We start from the raw sequence: 27,019 nt of genomic DNA, 5'->3' as shown, positions 1-27,019 counted from the left end.
GGTGGACGTTTGGGTCTTTAAAGGTTAAAGGCGGATGTTTGGGTCTTTAAAGGTTAAAGGTGGACGTTTGGGTCTTTAAGGGTTAAAGGTGGACGTTTGGGTCTTTAAAGGTTAAAGGCGGATGTTTGGGTCTTTAAGGGTTAAAGGTGGATGTTTGGGTCTTTAAGGGTTAAAGGCAGATGTTTGGGTCTTTAAGGGTTAAAGGTGGACGTTTGGGTCTTTAAAGGTTAAAGGCAGATGTTCGGGTCTTTAAGGGTTAAAGGTGGATGTTTGGGTCTTTAAGGGTTAAAGGCGGATGTTTGGGTCTTTAAAGGTTAAAGGCAGATGTTTGGGTCTTTAAGGGTTAAAGGCGGATGTTTGGGTCTTTAAGGGTTAAAGGTGGACGTTTGGGTCTTTAAAGGTTAAAGGCAGATGTTTGGGTCTTTAAGGGTTAAAGGTGGATGTTTGGGTCTTTAAGGGTTAAAGGCGGATGTTTGGGTCTTTAAAGGTTAAAGGCAGATGTTTGGGTCTTTAAGGGTTAAAGGCGGACGTTTGGGTCTTTAAGGGTTACATTGGTTGGTTGGTAACATATTCATTTCTTTATAAATTTATCCCTGATATCAAACCATAAAGTAACTGAGAGGAAATGCAAATTTTTTGTTTTTTCAGGATGAAAAGACAGGTTTTGACCACATTTATTTGGCAGTTTTCTGTAAGTATCCACTTCTACAAATAATGACACAAGTTATTAAAGATACTGGAGAAACTGAATCAGATCATAGAGGTTACGACTGAAAATAATGTCCATAACTAAAGGGAGTGAAAGGGATGAACGTGTATTCAAACGCATTTATATGGAACACTGATGCATGTGTCCTCTGTAGGGACAAGACGAACAATGCATATTAATGAACATTTAAAATACAAATATGTCAGATTCTATCCTACGGCTCATGTCCATCTGTAGACCTCTGTTACACAAAACACACAAAATACACACAGACAAATACACATATCATTGAATGCAGCTCAGACCATTTTAGCGCTGACATTTAGTACCAAATCCTTTAAATCACAGGTGTCAAACCGGATTTGGCCCCCGGGCCAAATCCGGCCCACCAAAGGATCCAATCTGGCCTGTAGGATGGATTTGTGAAATACAAAAATTACACTGAAGACATTAACAATCGAGGATGTCAAAATCATTTTAATTCAGATTCCACATACAGACCAATTAGATCTCAAGTGGGTCAGACCAGTAAAATACTATCATATTAAACCTATAAATAATGAAACCAGCAAATTTTCTCTTTGTTTTAGTGTAAAAAAGTAAAATTACATAAAAATGTTTATATTAAAAACTGTTATTTTACAAAAAATGTGAAAAACCTGAAATGTCTTAAGATAAGTAAATGCAATTTTACCAATATTCTGCCTTTTATTAAATGTTTGATGTTTTTGTAATTGTAACGTAGGTTGTAATGCAAATGTGTAAATGATAACTGATAATCTGAGGCATAAAATTGCTAAAATTGCAGTTGTTTTCCTAAGATGTTTCCAGTTGTTCATGTTACTCAAATGTTTATAGACGTTAATATTATCATAATGTAAATTTACTTTTTCACGGTTATTATTTTACTGGTCTGGCCCACTTAAGATCATCCTGGGCTGAATGTGGCCCCTGAACTAAAATGAGTTTGACACCTCTGCTTTAAACTCACCTGTGTTATATGAAGCATCAGCCTCTTCAGAACACTGAACACATACGCCCCAGTGCTCTGTTTGGAGTTTCACAGCTTCACTCACAAACTGCAAAGGACATCCCATAAAACCAAAAGCAAAAATAAAGAATGTATCTGATAAACCTGTTCCATTCTGCTGTTTCAGATCAGGACACTTATTTCATGTAGATCCAGATCTTGTCCTGTCCTGGGTCTGAGGAGGACCAGACTGAATGTTTTTTATTTTTTTTAATTGAAAATATTTAGGTATACAAGACATATAAATAGAATAGAATAGAATAGAATAGAATAGAATAGAATGCCTTTATTGTCATTATACATATGTACAACAAAATTAAAAGAGACAACTTTCTTGTGGTGCGTAGTGCAAAAGAAAAGTATATATATATATATATATATATATATATATATATATATATACATACACACACACAGTATATATGTGTGTGTGTATATATATATATATATATATATATATATATATATATATATATATATATAATATATATATATAAAAAACAGGAATCCTTCCAACTATCTGAGATTTTTGTCCAAACACTTTGTCAGAGGTTATTGATCTGATTGTTTACCCATGTATTCCTTATCTCCAGGACAGTTTAAGGACAGTTTAAGGACTGAAGTTACATTTTACACTTTTTACTTTTTGCTTGTTTTATTCTGTATATATATATATATATATATATATATATATATATATATATATATATATACAGAATAAAAACAAGCATGTCAACCAACCAAGAAACAGTAGAGATAAATATATATTGCACTTTGACCCTGGCTGGACACTAAGGATATATGTTAAAATTTGAACAACTATCAAGATTTCAAAAAAAAAAAGCATTTAAACAAATAAATTTGAGGAAAAAAAGCATAGATTTAAAGACACAAAGCAGAATGCACAAATAATAGTATATAAAAAAAACATATCTAACAAAAATAAATAAATAAATACATCAGGGAGTTCAGTCTATTTTAAAGAATTCTTTATAAATTGTCAGGGTTCTAGGGGTTTTTTTTTTGTTAAAGATAAATTCTAGTTATTTAATATATTTTCAAATCCCATCAGAAAAATTTCAAATTTGGGTGTGGGTTTTTTTTTTAATTTATTTTTGTGTATATGGAATTTTCCAAATAAAATTATCAAATTTACAACAAATTCTAAAAAATTATGTCAAATTATGTCATGTTCAAAATATGTAATTACATTGTGAGATGTCATAGTTTTTTTTCATTTTTATTCATTCATTCATTCATTTCATTTTATTACTTTTAGGTATGATATTTTCAATTTTAGATCAGACGTTAGAAGAGTGCACACAAAGACAGAAGAAGTGTAGACTAGTTTCAGGACAGGAATGACCAAAGTGACAGGAGCAGACTGAATGTAACAGACTGAACACCTGAAAACAGGCGTCGCACTCACCTGGATGAGCCCAGGCTCCACCTGTGCACACGCTCACCGCTCACCGCTCTGTTTCCACAGTACTGGCTCAATGAGTTTGTCAGCTGGGACCCGGATCAGTGTGGAAGTCCTGTGATTTCAATTCCCAGGACGAACCTGTGGGTACCTGACATCGTCATGAATGAGTTGTAAGTGTCACGGTCTGAGGAAAAACAATCTAGTAATTATTGAATAATTACAGTCAGTCTTTAAGGTTAATTTTAGAGATGTACCCATCCAATATTGTCCTGGTATTGCAATACCAGGACTGCCGATATCTGCCGGTACCGATACTGACCGATTCGATACTGCTGTTAATTCACTTTTATTACACACAGAGAGAACGAATCTGAGGATGAATGAAGGTAATATCAGCCACTTTTCACTGTAAAACCTCCAGCACCAAATACCTGAAAACAGTCCAATGTGTCAGTCAGTGTTTTAAAAACATGTACCAGTCAAAGGATCAAAAACCGTCACAACAAAATGAAAATGTGTCTTTGAATGTAGGCACCCAACTGGTCAGGAAATTGAACGGCTGTACTTTAGAACATCAGAGGAGCAAGAATATTATCGTTAATGAAAACTAACGAAATGACGAAAACTAGAATTGGAAAAACATTTTCGCTAACTTAAATCATAATGTTGGCTACCAGGAACACACAAACTCATTATTCTTACAGTCAAAATTTCTCAAGTTCACAGACATTGTGGACTGTCAAACAGCTCAAAAATGTACGAAGCAAAAATAATCTTTTACCAACAAATATACAGAAATTATTCAGTATTCATGTGGGGGGGTTATAATTTAAGGGGGAAAATTAACTTTAAAATTCACTTAATACGACTCACAACTAGGAAGGGTTTTTGTGTTTCAGTCAGCGGGGTGAGACTGTGGAACAGATTCAATATAGAGTTAAAGCAACGTCCAAGCAGGAAAGAATTTAAAAGGAGGTACAAAGAGAGTTTTTCAGAGGTACAGGGAGGAGGGAGGTGGTGGGGATCACTGGGTGTGATAAAGATGTATAAGTATGTGGTATGTGTATGTATGTATAGGTGTGGTGCATATATATATATATATATATATATTATATATAATAATATATATATATATATATATAATATATATATATGTATGTGTATATGGGTGGGTGTATAGATCTGTGTATGAATATGTATTTACATATATGTGTTATTGTGTTATGTGTTTATGTAAACCATATTATATTTGTTCATAATAATATAAAGCCAGAAACCAAATTATTTAATAGTAAGTATCAGTCATATTATGGCATATAGTATAGATATGATTAGACGAGGAAGGTCATTATTGTTATTAATTATATAAGGAGAAGGGGTGAGAGTTTATAAGTTATACTTCTTCTCACTCCTTTTCGAATATGTATCATATGTCTTATGTTTAAGTGTTTTGCTTATTTATTTTCTTCTGTTTGACATTCATATTCAAAATAAAAACATCAATCAATCAATGAAATAAAAAAAAAACTACAGTTAAAAGAAAAAACAATAATTAACTGAAACTGTATTGTGTGCTTATAAAACTAACTGAAATGGATAAAAATTAAGGATAAAATTTCCTTCGTTTTTGTCTTTGTCAATGTCGGATTGATACAAAATCGATTTATTTTGCTCTAGCAATTTTAGCTAGCGGCACCATCCGACACTTCACTGTCCATCACTTCTTGTCACTTGTCGTTTAGAGTCATCTTCTTGTCCAAACTCTACCTGGAAACATGGAGACTAAAGTTGGGAGAAAGCAGCAGAGTCCTGTCTGGGATTATTTGAATACGATGGCGAAGAAGAGAAAAGAGACGACAAAACTAAAATTAATACTAAAACTAAAATAAAACTAAGCATTTTGAATAAAATGAAAAATAATAAAAAACAAGGGCGACACAGTGGTGCAGTGGTTAGCACTCGTGCCTCACAGCAAGAAGGTCCTGGGTTCCATTCCAACACCAGTCAATGGGGGTGGACCTTTCTGTGTGGAGTTTACATGTTCTCCCGTGTCTGTGTGGGTTCTCTCCGGGCACTCTGGCTCCTCCCACCATCCAACGACATGCACTGATAGGTTAACTGGTTAATCTAAATTGCCCATAGGTGTGAATGTGAGAGTGATTGTTTGTCTCTATATGTTCAGTCCTGAGATGAACTGGTGACTTGTCCAGGGTGTACCCCGCCTTCGCCCCTATGTAGCTGGGATAGGCTCCAAGCGACCCCCGTGACCCTAGTGAGGATAAAGCGGGTTCAGAAAATGAATGAATGAATGAAAAATAAAAACAAGCAAACCTGCTCTAAAAACAAATTAAAACTAACAGAATTAGAAGAAAAAAGTGAAAACTAAATAAAACTAAACTATAATGAAAAATTCCAAAACTATTCTAACCTTGATCTGGATCAGATACCAATATGGGATCGGTACATGGCTTGTTACCTTTATTAGTAATGAGGGAAAAAGTGAATAAAAACCAACTGTTTCTAGTTAAACTCTGCCCAGACAGACTCCTGACTATGCAGTTGTATCAGCTGTGTTTGGTTTGTGTGCTTTGTCATTCAGTATGGAGAAGAATTCAGCCCCGTTCGTCCCATACACCTACTTGTATTCAGACGGTCTGGTTTATGATGACAAGCCTGTGAAAGTTGTCAGCTCCTGCAGACTGGACATCTACAAATTCCCTTTTGACGTCCAGAACTGCAGCTTCAGCTTCAACTCCTACTTACACCTCAGTAAGTACAAACAGCAGAGTCATAAATAAGGCTCCGCCCACACAGCAGGTCTGACGCACTGGTCAGACTTTTGGGTCAAATCTGATTTTTTGTGTGTGGGTTCATATTCCACATTAAATGCGACTTCTGTTAGTTTTGAGTCTGAACTGAATGTGACCCTGAAGTGACCCACATGCACTAAAGAGGTCCTGAAGTGACCCACATGCACTAAAGAGGTCCTGAAGTGACCCACATGCACTAAAGAGGTCCTGACAGAATACGTGACCACACAGACACACACTGTGTTTACAGAAGGAAATATGGTTTCCTCCGCTCCTCCTCCTGGGACCAACAACTGGGACGTTTGTCGCATTTCAATGACGTAAAGGTCGGATAAATGCGACCTGGACGTTCAGACTGAAGTCACATTGGAAAATATCAGATCTGTACCAGATTTAGGACCACATATCAAAGTGGTCTGGGTCAGATTTAGGACCACATATGAAAGTGGTCTGGGTCAGATTTAGGACTACATATGAAAGTGGTCCAGGTCAGATTTAGGACCACATATGGAAGTGGTCCGGGTCAGATTTAGGACCGCATATGGAAGTGGTCTGGGTCAAATTCAGGACCACATATGAAAGTGGTCAGGGTCAGATCAAGTGGTCTCAGTCAGATTTAGGACCACGTATCAAGTGGTCTGAGTCAGATTTAGGACCACATATCAAAGTGGTCCAGGTCAGATTTAGGACTACATATGAAAGTGGTCCGGGTCAGATTTAGGACCGCATATGGAAGTGGTCTGGGTCAAATTCAGGACCACATATGAAAGTGGTCAGGGTCAGATCAAAGTGGTCTCAGTCAGATTTAGGACCACGTATCAAAGTGGTCTGAGTTAGATTTAGGACCACATATCAAAGTGGTCTCGGTCAGATTTAGGACTACATATGACAGTGGTCCGGGTCAGATTTAGGACCGCATATGAAAGTGGTCCGGGTCAGATTTAGGACCGCATATGAAAGTGGTCCGGTTCAGATTTAGGACCGCATAAACTGTGACTCCGGTGTTCGACTCATCCATGTCCTGTTCCTTCCCAGTGTCTGACGTGCAGCTCACCCACATCTATGACATGGAGGAGAGGTTACAAGAGTCCAAAGAAGTGATGGCTACCATGGGGGAGTGGGAACTACTGGGGTTCACCATGAGAAAAAACCAGTACCCCACCGATAACGGAGAACCGTACCAAGAACTGCAGTTCCATGTAAGACAAGATCTGAGACCTGACCTTTGACCCCCCATGTTGATCTGTTCTGTCTGTTCTAACCACAGGAAAACTATGTGGTTGGACATGATACAAGAACCAGAGTTTACCAAGAGCACGAAGCCACAAAGACCCAAAGACACCTGGGAACATGAATAATGAAAATACCAAACACTGAAATCCCTCCTACTGTTTGTTATGGGATGAGTTGTGAAGTGGACGTACACACTCAGCGGTCTCCGTAGAACAGGGGTGTCAAACATGCATCCTGGGGACCAAATGTGGCCCGCCAAAGGTTCCAATCTGGCCCTTGGGATATTTTTTGCAAAGTCAAAAATTCCACAGTCTTGAATTGAATTAAGCAAAAAAAAAAAAAAAAAAAATTGCTTGAATTAAAGAAAAAATGTTGAATTAAGCAAAAAAAAAAAAAATTAGCTTGAATTAAGGAAAAAATGTTGAATTAAGCCAAAAAAAAAAAATTAGCTTGAATTAAGGAAAAAATGTAGAATTAAGCAAAAAAAAAAAAAAAAATTAGCTTGAATTAAGGAAAAAATGTTGAATCAAGCAAAAAAAATCTTCAATTAAGTAAAAAAAAATCTCAAATTAAGCCCAAAAAATTATTGAATTAAGCAAAAAAATAAAATAAAAATCTTAAATTTAGCAAAAAATCTTGAATTAAGCAAAAAAATCTTGAATTAACAACTTCAGTTTTTTTCTTTGTTAATGTATGAGAAGCTAACAACATTGAGTCTGTTGATTTGTGGTAAAGCTGAATCTGAACGAACTCGTCTGTGAGATGAACGTGTTCTAACACATTTGTGGTCAATGAAATGTCAACACAACTGTACATATTTGACCATTTAATTTTCAGAATCTCAGGGGAAGCCGAGCTTCCCTTGCAGTCTGAGAGAAATCGCCTCTGTCTGACCTGTAGACCAGTGGAACCATGTGACCTGTAGACCGGTGGAACCATGTGACCTGTAGACCAGTGGAACCATGTGACCTGTAGACCAGTGGAACCATGTGACCTGTAGACCATTGGAACCATGTGACCTGTAGACCAGTGGAACCATGTGACCTGTAGGCCATTGGAACCATGTGACCTGTAGACCAGTGTACCTGACCAGTGTGACTGACTAGTGTAACTGACCACCAGTGTAACTGACCAGTGTTACTGACCAATGTTACAGACCAGTGTAACTGACCATTGTTACTGACCAGTGTTACTGACTAGTGTAGCTGACCAGTGTGACTGACCAGTGTTACTGACCAATGTTACAGACCAGTGTAACTGACCATTGTTACTGACCAGTGTTACTGACTAGTGTAGCTGACCAGTGTGACTGACCAGTGTTACTGACCAATGTTACAGACCAGTGTAACTGACCAGTGTTACTGACTAGTGTAACTGACCAGTGTTACTGACCAGTGTTACAGACCATTGTTACTGACCAGTGTTACTGACCAGTGTTACAGACCATTGTTACTGACCAGTGTAACTGACCAGTGTTACTGACCAGTGTTACAGACCAGTGTTATTGACCAGTGTTACAGACCATTGTTACTGACCAGTGTTACAGACCAGTGTTATTGACCAGTGTTACAGACCAGTGTTACTGACCAGTGTTACAGACCAGTGTTATTGACCAGTGTTACAGACCAGTGTTACTGACCAGTGTTAGTGGTCTACCAGGTGTCTGTGGTGTTTCTAATATAACATCTTCATTTAATCGGACATGTCTGTGACTGCTGCCAAACTTTAAATCTACTGTAGAATCTCAGGCCCTTTTGGTTTATGGACATGAAGTACTGGTAAATGATAATATCATGTTGTTCTATCATTATTTAATCTAGTATTCACTGACTGGTCTTATTGTTAGTGATTCGAGGTGTTTTCCACCTTTACTGGACGTTCTGTTTGTTTTGGGGGAGGACACTTGAACCAGTCGGATCCTGACGGGTTTATGTCGTCACCACCGGCCTGTTTCCGCTTCTGTCACATCAGTCTGTATTTGCACAGTCATAGGTGTGTACATGTCCCAGTACCCTGGGTAGTATCAGGACACTCCAGTCATAGTATCCAGATTACTCTGAACTGGGTCAGAACAGACCCTGGATCTGGGACCGATACTTCCTTAAAAGGGTTCATATTTGTCTAAACCCACTGTTCTTAGTCTGTGGGTCATTTCTTTGTGTATTTGGACTCTAATGGTTCAGACAGTTTGAATTTGAACCCTCCAGCTGCTAAAGAACTATCTTTAGATTCATTTGGACAAAAATCTAGTGAATTTCTCCAACCTGTTTGAATTCCTTCTTCATTAGTTGTGTCTATAACTAGTTCCGTCTCCACATCTGCTCATATCAGGTCCAGACTTAGACCAACATTTGTCCAATATTTCTTCATAATTGTTTGTCAGCAGCAGCGGTTGTAGTCCAGACTGAAAATATGTCCAAACTTGGAGCCCATTGCCTCAAATGTTCAGCTGTTGGTTGAATGGGACAGAGCAGCACAGCCAACAACCTGGAGGGGGCGGGGCCTGAAGTGGCTCATGTGCATTTAAAGGGCCAGCGCTCCAAACCACCTTTCTGGTGTCATTCCTCAGAAATAGGGTTGAAGATGGACCTGTGGAGTTGAATGAATGAAGAATTCAGATCCAATCAGAGCATTTACAGTTTATGGAGACCACAGGGAAATGTGGGAAAATGAAGAATTACATTTAAAAAAGACTAATATGACTGCTTTAAAGGACCAGTGTGTGTGGTTCTGATGTTCAGATGAACCTGTGTGTGTGTGTGTGTGTGTGTGTGTGTGTGTGTGTGTGTGTGTGTGTGTGCAGGTGTCGGTTCGGCGCCGGGCCACCCTGTACGTGGTCAACCTCCTCATCCCCAGTGGTTTCCTCATCACCGTGGACCTGTTCAGCTTCCTGCTTCCTCCCAAGAGTGTGGACCGCTCCCTGTTCAAGATGACGCTGATCCTGGGGTACACCATGTTCCTGCTCATCATGAGCGACCTGCTGCCGGTCACTGGGAACACCATCCCTCTGATAAGTACGTCCACAACCACACAACAGGCCCGGTTCTGTTCAGTGTCCCCCGTTGGCCCAGACTCTGTGTCCATGGGAACCACCAGTACACATCTGTATTTGGACCTAAAGTGACTGTTGGACTGAATTATGTCCATATTTGGATTATGTTTGAACTATTTATACTTTGTGAGCATTTAATTCTTATAATCAACATGTTATCTATAAATTACAGAGTATGTGAACATACATGTTCTTCTGTTTGAGTTTGATCTAAATCTTTGGTGCTTCTGTGACCTTTGTGGATCATGTGACCTGACCTGTTAGACTGAAGGTGATCTATGGAAGTAAATCTGTCTCATCAGATTTTGAATTATAAAAGCCACTGAATTTCTAGCACTGAATTTTTTTGCACTAAAAATAAGTATCTGGATTTTTTTTTGCACTGAAATTAAGTATCTGAATTTTTTTGTCTCTGAATTTAACTATGTTCATAAATTTAGAATAAAAAAATATTCAGATGCAAAAAATTCAGATCACACATCCAGGACACCAAGGATGAACAATCGATTCTATCTCAAGTCGAACCGACAGCCAGCCAATTGAGTTACGTTAGGTTGGTCAAGTGACGCTGATGCAGGAAGACAGCGCGGATGTGTGATCTGAATTTTTTGCATCTGAATTTTTTGCGTCTGAATTTTTTTTATTCTACATTTTTGAACATTGAATGAATGAATTCAGAGACAAAAAAAAATCAGATACTTATTTTCAGTGCAAAAAAATTCAGTGCTAGAAATTCGGTGGCTTTTATGATTCAAAATCTGATGAGACAGATTTACTTCCATAGTGATCTGGAGTCACATCAGACAGTTTCAGGGAAAACTGCAGCTGTTAGGATGGAGTAAGGACTCTGCAGATCCAACCTTCAGGTCCAAGTGTTCCACTGGTTCCTGTTGTTGTTCTTGTCCAGATGTGTTCCTGTCCATGTGTCTGGCCTTGATGGTGGCCAGTCTTCTGGAAACCATTCTGGTCACAAACCTCCTGTGTGGCTCTGCTCATTTTTTCGGCCGTTCCCCCGTGGCTACAGCTGACGGTTCTTCATCTTCTGGGACACTTGGTGATGCTGCCTCCAAAGTCAAGAAAGAAAAAAGAGCCAGCTGTTGGAAACCCTGAAGGTAAGAGGCTGAACCTGGGTTTAGTCTGGACCAAGGTTATAATAGTTTGGGATTTTTCGTTATAGTTTAGTTTTATTTAGTTTTGACTTTTTTTTCTCTAATTCAATTAGTTTTAATTCATTTTTAGAGCAGGTTTGCTAGTTTTTATTAGTTTTCTTTTTTTTTTCTAAATGCTTAGTTTTAGTTTAGTTTTAGTATTAATTTTAGCTTTGTCGTATCTTTTATCTTCCTCGCTGTCGTATTCAAATAAATCCTGTACAGGACTCTGCTGTTTTCTCCCAACTTTAGTCTCTGTGTTTCCAGGTAGAGTGGGGACCAGAAGACGACTAAACGACAAGTGACGAGACATGACGGACCGTTAAGTACTGTATGGTGCCACCAGCTAAAATGGCTCAAGCGAAATAAATCGATTTCGTATCAGTCCGACATTGACAAAGACGAGAACGAATGGAATTTTATCCATAATTTTTATTTGTTTTAGTTAGTTTTGTAAGCACACAATACAGTTTCAGTTAGTTATTGTTTTTTTTTTTTTAAATTATAGTGTTTATTTATTTCAGTTAACGAACATGTTTTTTCAGTTCTAGTTTTTGTCATTTTGTTAGTTTTTGTTAACAATAATAACCTTGGTCTGGACCTTTATCAGATGGGATTCAGCAATCAGTCCCACATCGAACTCAGATGTTCACTGATCGTCCATCCATGTTTATACACTTGGAATCCCTTTGTCTTAGTTCCTCTGTGTCTTTTATTTGGTCAAATCAACATGATTATTATCTTTCACAGGTGACAAACCAAAGTCACTCCTTTACTTCCTCCTTCTTCTTCTCTCCACCAGAGTTATTAGGTTATAAAACTTATCTAAAACTAAAACTGACAGTGAAAATGTTATAATGATCTTATCAAAATTACAAATACAAATGATTTTTTTTTAACACTGATTAAAGAATAAATGAAAACTGAATTCTAAGTACAGTAAAATTAAATTCAGTTGCAGGTAAAATTAGCTTCAGTCTGGTATGAATGGATGTGAATAAAAGGGTTTGGATATGGAACCTTTAATAACAGTAGAATGCTCTAAATAGAATGTGTTCATTATTCTGTAGAACCCTGTGGCTGACACCCTGTGTTGGTGACATCAGCTGTTTTACTATGTGTAGTTTTCATTCAACACACGTCAGACTGGAAATAAAACAGGACGGAGCAGATGTGATGTCATACCTGGGTTTGTCAGCTGCACTTTGAACAGAGGACACAGTTGGACTGTAGTTCAGTCTGAGGAAGGGGCTCCGAGGTCCCCTAACCCTGACCCTGTCCATGGTTAAGGTCAGCTTGTGTCCAGTCTGTCTTGGTCAGTCTGTCCTGGTCAGTAGGTCCTGGTCAGTCTTTCCTGGTCACTGTCGATACACTTTAAGGGTTCGGGTTAGGGTCTGTCCATCCACTGTTGTTTCCTTAGTTAGGGTTAGGGTCTGTTAGGGTTAGGGTCTGTCCATCCACTGTTGTTTCCTTAGTTAGGGTTAGGGTCTGTTAGGGTTAGGGTCTGTCCATCCACTGTTGTTTCCTCAGTGGTGTTCATTGCTCATGTGTCTCCAAACAGAGGTCCGCATGTCGAGTCTGATGGTGGAGGTTCCAGGGCAGGAGGGGTCACTGGAGGAGCTGAGGGGTCTGCGTAAAGAGCTCCAGAAGATCCACATGAAGGTGGAGGAACATGTGATTGGCTCTCAGAGCTCCAAGGACTGGATCCACATGGGCCTGATCATAGACCGCCTCCTTTTCATCCTCTACGTCCTCTTCATCATATTCAGCTTCATTTCCATCATCGTCATCTGGATTCAGTCCCACAACCCCAATTGAACTGTTGGCCTTCATGTAGACGGAGACATCTGTAGGACTTAGGGTTAGGATTAGAACCCTTACCTAACCCTTACATGATGTTTATTTATGTGGGTTAGAGTTAGACTGAACTAAACAGGTTTATGTGGGTTAGAGTTAGACTGAACTAAACAGGTTTATGTGAGTTAGAGTTAGACTGAACTAAACAGGTTTATGTGGGTTGGAGTTAGACTGAACTAAACAGGTTTATGTGGACAGGAACAGTGGACTTTCTCGAACATAGATAAAGAAATAATAAAAGTAGTTTTGAATGTATTCATGTGTCTGAGTTTATAAAACTTATTCTGTTCTTATATTCAACTGGTCACATTTTAGGGGTAGGGTTAGGGTTAGAGTAGGGGTAGGGGTAGGGTTAGTCTTAGGGTAGGGCTAGGGGTAAGGGTTAGGGTTGGGGTTGGTCTTAGGGTAGGGGTTGGGGATAGTTTTAGGGTTAGGGGTTAGGCTTAGGTTAGGGTTAGGGGTTGGGGTTAGTCTTAGTGTAGGGTTTGGGGTTAGTCTTAGGTTAGGGGTAGGGGGTTGGGGTTAGTCTTTGGGTTAGGGTTGGGGTTAGTCTTAGGGTTAGATTTAACCCTAACTCTAACTAATTTCTTTGTGTTCTATTGATATTTTCCTGAATTTCCACTAGACAAAGCTGTTGGTTTTTTTTTTGTTTTTTTTGTCACAGTTCTGAACGTCACAAATGACATGAGTGTTGAGTCATATGATAAACTGCACCACAGTATGTCAAAGCAACAAGTGTTTAATATGTATTTAACAAACAAAACAACTGAGGAAACAGGTTCTACATGCATTTGAAACATAGAATAATAACAGCGTTCACATGAGCTTAAAGGTTCAGTATAAACTCCACTGAACACTGTGTTTTCAATAATAACCCTAACCCTAATGAACTGATGATGAGGTGGAAGGGAATATTATGTTTATGTTCATATTTTAAAGGGTTAGGGACAATAATTATCAACACACAAAAGCATAAAAATATGAAGAAACTGAAAAGTGTGTCAGAATGAATGTTAGCATGAATGAACAATGAATGAGTGAATAAATTAATGAATGAGTGAGTAAGTGAGTGAGTGAGTGAGTGAGTGAGTGAATGAATGAATGAATGAATGAATGAATGAGTTCTACCACAGTAGGGTCCTTCCCTGTGGACATCCTCTGTCCTTTCAGGGTCTGCATTCTGTCTGTCCCTGGACTTGTGTGTCCTCCCCTCATTGGACATAAACTCCTGATCAAAATATACAGACCAGTTTTAAAAAATGTATGAATGCATATTTTTCACTTCAGAAGGTTCTAAGTAGAGTTTCAAAATTCAAAAGAAGAAACGGGAGTGAGACAAAAACAAATGTGAGTAAATTAAACTGAAATAGTCTGTTCATTATAGACAACAACTGTTTATGTGGCTATTGAAAACACATCATTATTTTAAATGTACTGTAGAACTATCAAATACTTGTCATTTATTTGTAAATATGTTCTTATCTGTGAGGGCACATATATGACAGTCACACCATATGACATTTTTGATAATTTGATCAAAATTCTAAGTAGAAATGTTCAAACACCCACAACACTTTTGGTGTTATTGGACTGTATCATGTCAGAGGAACAACATTTAAATAAATATTCTGAAAAAATACACATTTTTATTAGTTAGTATGTGACACATGGACAGTCTGAAATGTGTTATTCATCAAATATAGATAGATAGATAGATAGATAGATAGATAGATAGATAGATAGATAGATAGATAGATAGATAGATAGATAGATAGATAGATAGATAGATAGATAGATAGATAGATAGATAGATAGATAGATAGAATGTAATGTAAGGTGTGTGCACTACTGACAGACTGGTCCATGTTTAATATTTTTTTTATCCAGTGTTTGGATGACACTGAACAAAGACCAACATTAAACACATTTAAAGGAGAGAATGAACATAAACCACATCCTGGTTTGACCAGTTATACTAAAGAGGCAAACAGCCTTCAGCCAATCATCATCATTTGGTCCCAGTTCTCCTGTCTGTTAAAGAATAGACGTAGATAAGACCAACATAAGAACTACAGGTGACACACGACATGAACACTGCTGGGTTCTTCTGTTTTCTGATGGTTCACGGTAAGTGGAAGCACATCTGACAACAGCTCAGTGAACTGATGGAAATAAACTGATCAGTTAGGGGTTAGGGCTGGTGGGTTAGTGGGATAGGGTTAGTGAGTTAGGGTTAGTGGGATAGGGTTAGTGGGATAGGGTTAGGGTTGGTGGGTTAGGGTTAAGGGGTTAGAGTTAGGGTGTTAGTGGGTTAGGGTTGGTGGGTTAGGGTTAAAGGTTAGGGGGTTTGGGTTAGTGGATTGGGGGGGTAGAGTTAGGGTGTTAGCGGGTTAGGGTTAGTGGGTTAGGGTTAAGGGTTAGGGGTTAGGGGCAGTGTCGGCTGCTCATCTTTCAGACAGGGGAAGCTCATTGTCGGCTTACATCAAAAAAAATGTCCAGTTATTTAAACATAAATTCGTTCCTTTTTAAGAAAATGGTCAGTGACCTTATCGTACCAAGTAAACAAGAAAACACTGAAATTATGTTAAATTGAAACAAGGAAGTACAATGAGTGTGTTTTATTTACAGTGTAAGAAATGAACAAGTAATTTCGTAGTGGTTTCTCTGATTTCACAGCAGAATGTGCGACGGTTTTAAACTGAACTGTGTCAGTGAAGGAGGAGATCTGAAAACAGCTGTCAATCAAACGGGATTCAGCCTTTCAACTAATCCTCCAATCAGCGTGTGGAAGCCTGGCGTCCAGCCCGGCCGAGCTCCGCCCACAGCTCCATTCACCCCGAGAGATGCCGAGCATCCAGGGGCGGGACAATATGGTGGCATTTATCCAATTACTGTCCAGTTTAGAGTCAATGAAAAAACCAGTTCCACTCAGTCCCATTGAAGTGCATGGACGCTGAGCGTCTACGACAAATGCACTGAGCAGAGATGTATGAGAAAACACAGACACAGGAATGGAGGAGAAGTGAACAACATCCAGTCCCATGACTGGTGACAAAGCTGATTCTGAACGAACTCGTCTGTGAGATGAACGTGTTCTAACACATTTGTAGACAATGAAAAGTCAACACAACTGAACAGATTTAACAATTTAATTTTTGTAATTTTAGGGGAAGCTGAGCTTCCCTTGCAGTCTGAGAGAAATCACCTCTGGTTAGGGGGTTAGGGTTAGTAGGTTAGTGGGTTAGTGGGTTAGGGTTGGTGGGTTTGGGTAAGGGTGGGTTAAGGGAGTTAGAGTTAATGGAAATGAACTAACCTTCCTTGGTCCTTCTGATCCAGGTTTGGGTTGGACCTTGAACTGTTCCAGTCCGACCCCAGATTCTTTGTTTCAGGAACTTCAGAAGGATTTATTTTCTAAAAAGTTAATCCGTCCTGTAAAAAACCTCCGACATTCAACTAATATAAGTTTGTCCATCACCGTGGTGGGGATTTTAGGAGTGGTGAGTCTACAGCTGAAGCCTCTGCATGTCTTATTATCCAATCATTTCCAAATAATAATAATATAAACCTGCTCCATGTGTGTATTTATTCTGTTTTTATGTAGAATGAGAAGCAGCAGTCACTGACTACATTCATATGGCAGATCCTGGTGAGTGGATGTGGAAATGTGTTCCACTGTTAAAGTAACTGTAAATGTGTTATTATAGTTACTGTACAAACTGTCACCAGAACAGTTCAGTCATTTCATCTACTTCCATTTATTATCATATCTATTATGGGATGGCACAAATGTCCATAATGCTCTTATTGACAGGTTGATTTCTTCAGCTATAGCTGGTCGTCACAGATAAAGCTCTTTGCTGTTTTCATTTTGTAGTTTTAATAATAGAAGTGAATCCATCGTTCAGAACAGAATTCTAGGTGAAATGACACAAACGTCTCCATAAAAGTTTGTCCTCTGGTGTCTTCTGCGGCGCAGGAGTGGGACATTGAAGGCTTGAGCTGGGACGAGCAGGAATGTGGCATCAGAAGAATCTCCGTCCCACGGGACATGCTGTGGAGCCCAGACGTCCACGTGGTCCAGTTGTACGGTTCAGATGTGGTTGTACGGTTCAGATGTGCCCCTCATGTCTCATATTGGACCTGTAACCCAGTCTGACTGGACCTGATGTTCTAACTGTGTTTGTGTTCCAGCATGGAGGACAGCGCATCTCCTCAAACCCCCTTCGTTTACTTGGACAACAGTGGGCGGGTCTTCGATGACAGACCCCTCAGACTGGTCACTTCCTGCCGATTAGAAATCTACTATTTCCCCTTCGATGTCCAGAACTGTTCTCTGACCTTTGGATCATATCTGCACTTTGGTAAGTCTGCCCCAGACCCAGTCCAGGTCCGTTCATTCAGGTTCAACTTAAGGACACCGGTGTTTAGTTTTGGGTCACATCGATGGAATGAACAGGATCAATATTCTGATGGGAAATGAACATGTTATGATACGTTTATATTTATTATAACATATTTCCATCTTATCATAAGTCACTTCCTGTTCTAAAAACCTTACAGCTGCAATGATTAACTGATTAATCAAATTACTTATTGACTTAGATTAATCAATAGAATCAATTCTGTAAAAAGCAGAAAACCCACCAAATCAAATCCATATTAAATGTATTTAATCCACTGGGAACATGTGACAGTAGTTCAGTTCAAAGCAAAACAAACACAACAATGAGAAATGATACAATCAAACAATACAACAGATACTAACCCTAGGGTTTGGAACCCAGACACTAACAGAACTACAGAACTGGACTGGCCTAAGATTAGATCTGCCTTTATCTGCCTGGACCTGGTACTGGTGGACTAGGAAGGAGACCTGGACTGGACCTGAACTAACCTGTGGGGGGGTCACTTTTCAATCTGATTCTGTTTCTTGGGTTAGGGTTAACAGTTGTTCCAGACAGTTAGGGTTAGGGCAGGGGTCAGCAACCCTGGTCCTAGAGAGCCACTATCCTGCATGTTTTAGATGTTTCCCTCTTCCAGCACACCTGATGATCATTATGAGGCTTCTGCAGAGCTTGATGATAGGCTTATCATTTGAAACAGGTGTGTTGGAAGAGGGACGCATTCTAAAACATGCAGGATGGTGGCTCTCTAGGACCAGGGTTGCTGACCCCTGGGTTAGGGTTAGTGGGTTAGGGTTAGGGTTAACAGTACCATCTGTGGACTTTAGGAGGACCCCACCTGCTAAAGTTCTGTTGATTTAAAGCAGACAGAACAACCTCCAAGTTTGGGTAGAATAGGAAGGATCCTCCTATAAGGCAGCAGAATCAGTCTTATTCTTATTCTTATTCTTATTCTTATTCTTATTCTTATTCTTATTCTTATTCTTATCTTAAGAAAGCCATGTTCTGTCGGAGCTTAGTCATCAGTTCGTTCAGATTATTTCTATCTATTTTATTTCTTTGTATATTTAAAGGTTCCTGTAGCTTTTCATTGTTCATCCCAGGTGATTACCTTCTGTGACTGCAGTGATGGCAGTGGTATTACCATCAGTATTTGGGCTTCACTTAGGTTTAAAACAGATGTATAATTGCCAGTATACATCACTCCATATCATTTATATATATAAATATAAACCACAGCTGTTGATGAGTGAATAAACTAAAAATACACAAACCACTGAACACATTTGGTTCCTTTTGTTCTACTACTACTACTATTATTATTATTATTATTATTATTATTATTATTATTATTATCATTATTATTATTATTATTCTGTGGTTCTTCTGTCTGATGTGTGTTCTATGTCATTCCAGCTACAGATATAACTGTGAGTGCTGGCAGTTCAGCTGCAGATGTTCTGAGTGAGTCCACAGACGTCATCTACACCCAAGGGGAGTGGGAGCTGGTAGGCATCAGCATCGCTCCATCTGTCCTGGACTTAGATGTGGGAAGTTACTCTGAGATCACATATTTTGTAAGTACTGACTAATATCTGTAACCTCTGTTCTACAGACAAACAGGTGACAGATTAAAGGAAAAACACACAACATGTTGAGTTCATCTTTGAACTGTTTCTGTGAGCTGTGGTGGAGGATGAAGGGTCAAGAATCACTCATTTAGAGCCTCAGTGGTCAGGGTTAGGGTTAGGAACAGGGTTACTGACCCTGTTCCTAACCCTGTTCCTACAGATCAGGTCTGTCCAAATGAACTTGTTAACTCAGCTGAATCCATCCTCCTGCTGAATGTGATCATAAATGTGAACTCCATGAACCATCTACAGCGGAATGACTGTGAACGTCTGCTCCAACACATGTGGGTCAGTTTGTTCCAGTAGAGTTAGAGTTAACGCACACGAACAAATGATCAGTTGATCCAGTAGTGACAGGCAGCAGAACCGACCCACAAAGATGGAAGAGCAGAACCAGCATGCTGGCCCTCTGGATGGAAATATGAGGAGAAAAAAAAACAAGACGAAGCAGTCGACCCACACAAAGGATTAGACACACTCTGAAGGAAGGGGTTTAATATTCACTGAAGCACTTCCACCTTAAAATACCACCTTAACACCAAACATATGATAGTCTGGATTCTGTTAGCACTACGGCTAACGGGTCAGCCAGGTTGGACAAACACGTTAAGTGCAGATATATTCACTTCTGTAATGAGTCTCTTTGTTCATGCAAAATGACGTGATAAATATAGATTACAAATGAATGATATTAGTTATGATTAATTGAAATTAATTCACAGCAGCTCTGAGATTAATCTGAATGAAAATTTTAATTGTTTGACAGTACTAGTTTTTATGTTTCAGAATCATCGGAGTCGTCAACAGGATGTCTGTTTGCAGGCTCAGCTTAAACATTTTAATCCTTTGACAGCACTAGTAAATATATATATATATATATATATATATATATATATATATATATATATATATATGTATATATATTTCTATTTTTTTTTTTTTTTATATTTATATTTATTATTATCATGTAATTTTACTGAAACATTGCTTTGGTGATTAATCCCTAGTATGTAACCAGATAACCAGGTGGTCATCTCTCCCCAGATGAAAGTCTGTGAGTCTGTATTTTTGAACATGGTTCCTCTCTTCCATGTAGACTACTGCGCTTTAGTGTAATTTTTGAAACAGCCCGCATATATCCTGTGGTATGTCGTGTGCCTCCACATGTCGTATAAATAATCATGGTGGGTTTGGGTTAGGGTTAGGGTTAATGCCAGGACCCTCTTTTGGTCCCAGTCCGGCCCTGAACCCAGCCCTACAAAGGCTTTGGCTGTTTTTTTGTAAAAATCTGTCATTTCATCCATTTTCAGACCCTTTTTGTCCGTCATTTGTTTAATCCATCATCCAACTTCTGAACTAACCCTTAGATCTTCTGTGCCTTTAGCTGACTTTGCGGCGCTCCCCGGCCCTGTACGTGGTCAACCTCCTGATCCCCAGTGGTTTCCTCATCACCGTGGACCTGTTCAGCTTCCTGCTTCCTCCCACCAGCGTGGACCGGTCGTCCTTTAAGATGACGCTCATCCTGGGTTACACTGTGTTCCTGCTCATCATGAACGACCTGCTGCCGTCCACTGGAAATGCCACGCCGCTCATCAGTGGGTTCAACCTCTACCTCTGTTTGGTGTAGTATCGTCCCTCTTTGACCACTCCAACCTTTCCTGTTTCTTTCCTGCAGGTGTTTTCTTCTCAATCAGTCTGGCTCTGATGGTGGCCAGTTTATTAGAGACAGTGTTCATCACTCACCTCCAGCTCAGCTCCACTTCCTACCGTGCAGTCCCTCATTGGCTCAGCGTCCTTGTGCTACACTATCTAGCTGTTATTGTTTGTTTCCCTCCACTGAAAAAAAGCAACCGAAAAACTGTATCCCTTCACCAAGCATCAGCAGGTAGAATAACGACTCTATATCATCTGACTGGAAGTTTACTTTTAATCCTTACTGCATTTCTACTGTTTTTTTTTTTTTGTTATCACAGACACCTTCAGTCATGAATCAGCTGTTTAATCAAACTATAATGAACTAGAACCAACAGTTAAAGCTGATTTCAGTAGATGTTCTTTATCTTTGTTGTTAATGAGAAGGGTTGATAACAGATTCCCATTTTTGTCTTTACATTTGCATGTCAGAGATTGATGTTACAGCTGCCACATTATTTGTAAAAATAGAATATCCCCATTATACAAAAGTCTTTCATGTGCAGGCGACCTACAGACATTATGACTGTGGTCAAATACTGATGTAGTTCCATTGTGCTAATGTAACAGTATAGAGAAACTCTTCTCATTCATTGGGAATACCAAAAAAGATTGTGAATGGTTTCAAACTACTTTTAAAGTCCAGAGAAATTTTGAAAAATCACAATGAACTATTATTAACACTAAGAAAAATAAAATAAAATTCTGACTTCACTGTGAACCAAGAGGTCGGAACATTCCAAGTGTAATCCAAAAGGACTGAGTATATGAACCATGAGCAGACACAGGAACAGGACAGATGACAGGCTTACAAAACATGGTTTGACATCTATCTATCTATCTATCTATCTATCTATCTATCTATCTATCTATCTATCTATCTATCTATCTATCTATCTATCTATCTATCTATCTATCTATCTATCTATCTATCTATCTATCTATCTATCTATCTATTTTTTTATTTATTACTTAGAAGGTATTTTTTAATTATTGACTTTTTTCACACTTGCTGGAAATACGTAATCATCGTGGAAAAGGACGTCCTGCCAAGGGTCAACACAGTGAAACCAAATGGACCAGAGTGGACACAATGAGCCATTTGACAAATATTACATTTGTAGATGTTGTGAAGGCTCATTGAAGAAAACTCTGTAACTAAAAAGAACTAAATCAATAAAAGGTACAAATGTTTCCACGAGGAATTTGTCCTTAAATATCAGGGAAAGAAGAGAGTGATCAGACTGTTACTGAACTGATAGAACCACAAGTCATTAGCATGTTTACGAAGACAGAATGTATGTCTAATGTCCAGTCGACCTTAGGAAGCATCACAGTCTGTTCAGGGTTGTCCAAGTGGACGTCTGCTATGTAGCATCAGTAATGTTAGCCCAGTGCTAGCATCAGTTCACTTTTTTTTGGGTAACGTTTGTGTTTATGTTCGTGTGTCTGTCAAATCCACTAGATGGGCAGGTTCTTCTGAGGCCTAGATGCTACAAATCTCAGAGAAAAAACAGCCAACAGTGATTCCCAGCATGTAATTTTTGGATATGAAATGTCTGCTGCAGACATACGTACTACCCTTTTAATCACAAACTTTAGTCCCTCATTCCGCCGGATCGCCTAAACCTCACTGTCCACAGGACAAGACTGAAAGGACAGATGCAGCTGCTTTTGGGCAGAACTAGGCCAACCTGGAACGGTACTAAAACACTCTTCACTTGTGCCACAGTTGCCCTTATAGGCCAGGAAGTAGTATTCCGCGATGATTGCGTATTTCTGATCAAAAATACAGAAGTTCTGAAAAAAGTCTGTACGACTGATGTATAGATGCAAATGTTTACAGACCTTCACTCAAAAATATGACTGTTTTACAACATACAGGAATGAAGAACACCATCCACATCTCAGTTCCAGGCCTTCAGAACATCTCCGGTGACACATTAACAGTTCAACAGTGTCAGGACCCGGTTCTGGACGAGCTGAGGAAGATGAACAAACACCTGGGTACCATCCGCCTCCAGATGGAGAAACAGCTCCAGAGCTCCAGGAGCTCCCAGGACTGGCAGACCATGGGCGTCATCATCGACCGGCTGCTCTTCGGCCTCTACATCCTCTTCATTTCTGTCAGCTTCATCACCATCATATGCATCTGGACCTTCAGTTCCTCACTGGCTACATGAGATGCTGGGAAGTCCATCCATAAAACCCCATAATCTACTGGTACTGGTGCAAATATCAGCAGATGATGATCAAAATATTCAGACCTCCGTCAGGGCTGATGTTGGACCCCACATACATCTGGGTTTATTGTGGCTTTTTTTCTGCTTGTCTTTTGTACTTTTGTCCATCCAACCTTTTCCCTTAACCTCCTAAGACCCACTGTCCACATTTGTGGACAAGAGTTTCACAACTTTATACAAAAAAAAAGAAAAGAAAAGAAAACTGTCCACCACAAAGGACATTCCATAAAAATTTTAAAAAGTGCATCTGAAAAAACTGTTGCATCATGATGTTTCCGGTATAGGCACTTATTTAATAAAAAACAAAAAAAGCTTGTACTTTGCTGACATGTCCTGGGTCTTAGGAGGTTAATCCTAAACCAACCCTTCTTTAAGTCCAGGCTGTTTTCATGTCCAAGTCCAACCACTCTGGAACCAGGGCTTTTGTCCCCTGGATCATCTAGACCACCGGTGTCAAACATGCGGCCCGTGGGTCAAAACCAGCCCTCCAAAGGGTCCAATCCGACCCCTGGGATCAACTGGTGAAATGTTAAAATGACACTGAAGATATGAACAATCAAAGATGATCATTTTAGTTCAGGTTCCACGTACAGACCAGTAGGATCTAAAGGGGGTCAGAACCAGGCAAATACTGTCCAAAAACCTAGAAATAATAAATAATGGGGCAAAATGTTCCCTTTGTTTCAGTAAAATTACATGAATATGTTTACATTTGCAAACTATCCTTTCACAAAAAATACGACTAACTTGAAACAAATATGAACAACCTGAAATGTCTTAGGTGTTCATTCATTTTCTGAACCCGCTTTATCCTCACTAGGGTCACGGGGGTCGCTTGGAGCCTATCTCAGCTACATAGGGGCAAAGGCGGGGTTCACCCTGGACAAGTCACCAGTTCATCGCAGGGCTGAACATATAGAGACAAACAATCACTCTCACATTCACACCTATGGGCAATTTAGATTAACCAATTAACCTATCAGTGCATGTGTTTGGATGGTGGGAGGAAGCCGGAGTACCCGGAGAGAACCCACGCAGACACGGGGAGAACATGCAAACTCCACACAGAAAGGTCCCACCCCCCGTCGACTGGTGTTGGAATCGAACCCAGGACCTTCTTGCTGTGAGGCACGAGTGCTAACCTCGCCCCTGTCTTAGGTGTATTTATTTTATTTGATTTTTTCCAATATTCTGTCTGTTCTTAAATATTGTGTGTATTTGTAGATGCACTGTGATCTGTACATTATAATTCATATGTACATAATAAACTGAGGCAGAATAGTGGTAAAACTGCACTTATTTTTCTTAAAGACATTTCAGGTTGTTCATGTTATTCACATTTGTAATGAAACTTTGTAGATGTAAACATGTTCATAATGTAACTGTCCTTTTTTCACTGTTATTATCCTACTGGTCTGGCCCAGTTCAGATCATATGGAGCTGACTGTGGAACTGAACTAAAGTCCATTTGACAGTTCTGTTACAGACATGTATCTAACCTCATACCAGTGTGTCTCACTGTTTCATGGCATTTTCTTTATCAATCTATTTAATAAAGGTTCTCTTCTTTTACCGGATACATACTCAAATCAATAACACAACAAACATTAACCAGAGGAAATGACATCACTATCAGAACCAGACCCAGCTCAAACAACTGCACAGACGTCCATGAACAGACGTTATGTTTGATAGGTTTCCCATCTCAGATGACAGACAGACAGACAGAAAGATGACAGACAGACAGATGACAGAGATGAAAGACAGATGACAGACAACAGAAAGGCACAACGATGACAGACTGTTAAGGTGGTCCTACTGTTAAGGTGGTGCTTCTGTTAAGGTGGTTATACTGTTAAGGTGGTGCTTCTGTCAACCCTTTCATGCACGAATTATGAGAACCTTAATCAAAATTTTTTCCTGAGTGTTTTTATTCCTCTTTAGGCATGAAAAAAACAATGCGATTGAAAATTTTCTTCTGAAAAATAAATAAAAAAAACAAATCAAATAAAAATAATAAAAAAAAAGGAAAATAAAAAATATATTAAAAAAATAATAATAATAAACAAAATTCTCATGAACTTATTTTTCATGAAGTTGCAAAAATGTCCACTCAGCTGGACACAACACGTTTAATTTTTGATGCACAGAAACATGTATTTACTGATAAATTGTGTGAAAACTATGGGGAGGGGTTGTGATTCTGGGGGTTTATGCTCAGGAGAAATCTACACAATGTTACCAATTCATGTCAGAAAAGATATGTAGTGTCTTAAAACTTTAATATAGATATGTGTAAAAATAAATAAATAAATAAATAAATAAATAAAATCCATGAATATACAAGAGAACAGCTGTAGAATAGCTGTCCACTGTAGTGACCAGTATACATGAAAGGGTTAAGGTGGTCCTACTGTTATGGTGGTGCTTCTGTTAAGGTGGACCTACTGTTGAGGTGGTGCCTCTGTTAAGGTGGACCTACTGTTATGGTGGTGCTTCTGTTAAAGTGGTCCTACTGTTATGGTGGTGCCTCTGTTAAGGTGGACCTACTGTTATGGTGGTGCTTCTGTTAAAGTGGTCCTACTGTTATGGTGGTGCCTCTGTTAAGGTGGACCTACTGTTATGGTGGTGCTTCTGTTAAAGTGGTCCTACTGTTATGGTGGTGCCTCTGTTAAGGTGGACCTACTGTTATGGTGGTGCTTCTGTTAAAGTGGTGCTGTTGTGAAGGTGGCTCTGTTTTTAAGCTCCTGTTGTGGTTGCGCTGTTGTGAAGGCGGTGCTGCCACACCTGCCTGCTGTCGGCCTCCAGGTGGACCTCCATCCTCCTCCTGTCTCCTCCCCCTGTCTCCTCCTGTCTCCTCCTCCTGTCTCCTCCTGTCTCCTCCTGTCTCCTCCTGTCTCCTCCTCCTGTCTCCTCCTGTCTCCTCCTCCTGTCTCCTCCCCCTGTCTCCTCCCCCTGTCTCCTCCTCCTGTCTCCTCCTCCTGTCTCCTCCTGTCTCCTCCTCCTGTCTCCTCCTGTCTCCTCCTGTCTTCTGGTTGCTTCTGTACAGAACCGTTTCCAGACCTAAAGGTGGTGTTGCTCTCCTTCAGCAGCTGCTGGACCTCCAGGTTCATCTGGTTGGGGTCGACACGTTTATGTTTAATTAGAAAAATATTTATCATAAGGATCAACTACAGATCTGATTGGATGGTGTTGCCATGGTAACAAACTTCAATGTTATGCCATATAATAATAAACAGGGTCATCCCACTGACCTTTGAACACGACATCCCAGAAATAGCTGAAAAAACAGGAAAAAAAGGATAAAAACAGAGTAAAACATGGAAAAACTGATGGAAACTGGACGATATGAAACAGATTTACACAAGAATGAACGTTAGTGAAGCTTCTGTTTCTGGTGTTTTTTCTCTTCACGTGATATTGATGTGACGTAATGTTCAGTTCAGTTCTGTGGAAACTGAACCCAACATTAACAAACACAGGTGTGTTCTGTCAACGCCTCCGCTGGAGGTTCCAGGTAAATGTTCCATTCCTTCATCTGCTCATAAACATCACCCTGACAATGGGTTCATTCACATCAAGAACCCTGGAACCAGTTTGAACCAGTTCAAACCAGTTCAAACCAGTGGGTCCCATCTACAGTTCAGTAATGTTTCCTTTGGTGTCATCATTGAACCAGGGCCCAGTTTCAGAAACAGGTGGAACAAACGGAGTCCAAACCCTGGACTTCATCCAGTCCTTCCATCAGTGTAAAAATCTGTCCAATACCCACAATCCCTCTGTGG

General features: G+C 39.4%; 1 protein-coding gene and 1 pseudogene across 1 annotated transcript; both read left to right on the top strand.

The window, feature by feature from the left end:
- Nucleotides 1–676: 676 nt before the first annotated feature.
- On the top strand, nucleotides 677–13,399 carry LOC115418546 (5-hydroxytryptamine receptor 3A-like; annotated as a pseudogene).
- Nucleotides 13,400–15,352: 1,953 nt separating this feature from the next.
- LOC115417626 (5-hydroxytryptamine receptor 3E-like) lies at nucleotides 15,353–23,398 on the top strand. Its single transcript, XM_030131639.1, has 9 exons — nucleotides 15,353–15,392; nucleotides 16,602–16,762; nucleotides 16,867–16,911; nucleotides 17,242–17,348; nucleotides 17,457–17,626; nucleotides 19,085–19,245; nucleotides 20,684–20,894; nucleotides 20,975–21,184; nucleotides 22,876–23,398. Exons 1-9 carry the CDS (start codon nucleotides 15,353–15,355, stop codon nucleotides 23,172–23,174), a joined length of 1,404 nt encoding a protein of 467 aa, XP_029987499.1. The 3' UTR covers nucleotides 23,175–23,398.
- The last annotated feature ends 3,621 nt before the right edge of the window (nucleotides 23,399–27,019 follow it).

This window comes from Sphaeramia orbicularis, chromosome 4 (genome assembly GCF_902148855.1).
Source record: "Sphaeramia orbicularis chromosome 4, fSphaOr1.1, whole genome shotgun sequence".
NCBI lineage: Eukaryota > Metazoa > Chordata > Actinopteri > Kurtiformes > Apogonidae > Sphaeramia > Sphaeramia orbicularis.
The sequence above is the reverse complement of the archived record's forward strand: the minus strand, read 5'-3'. Positions and strand labels throughout refer to the sequence as shown.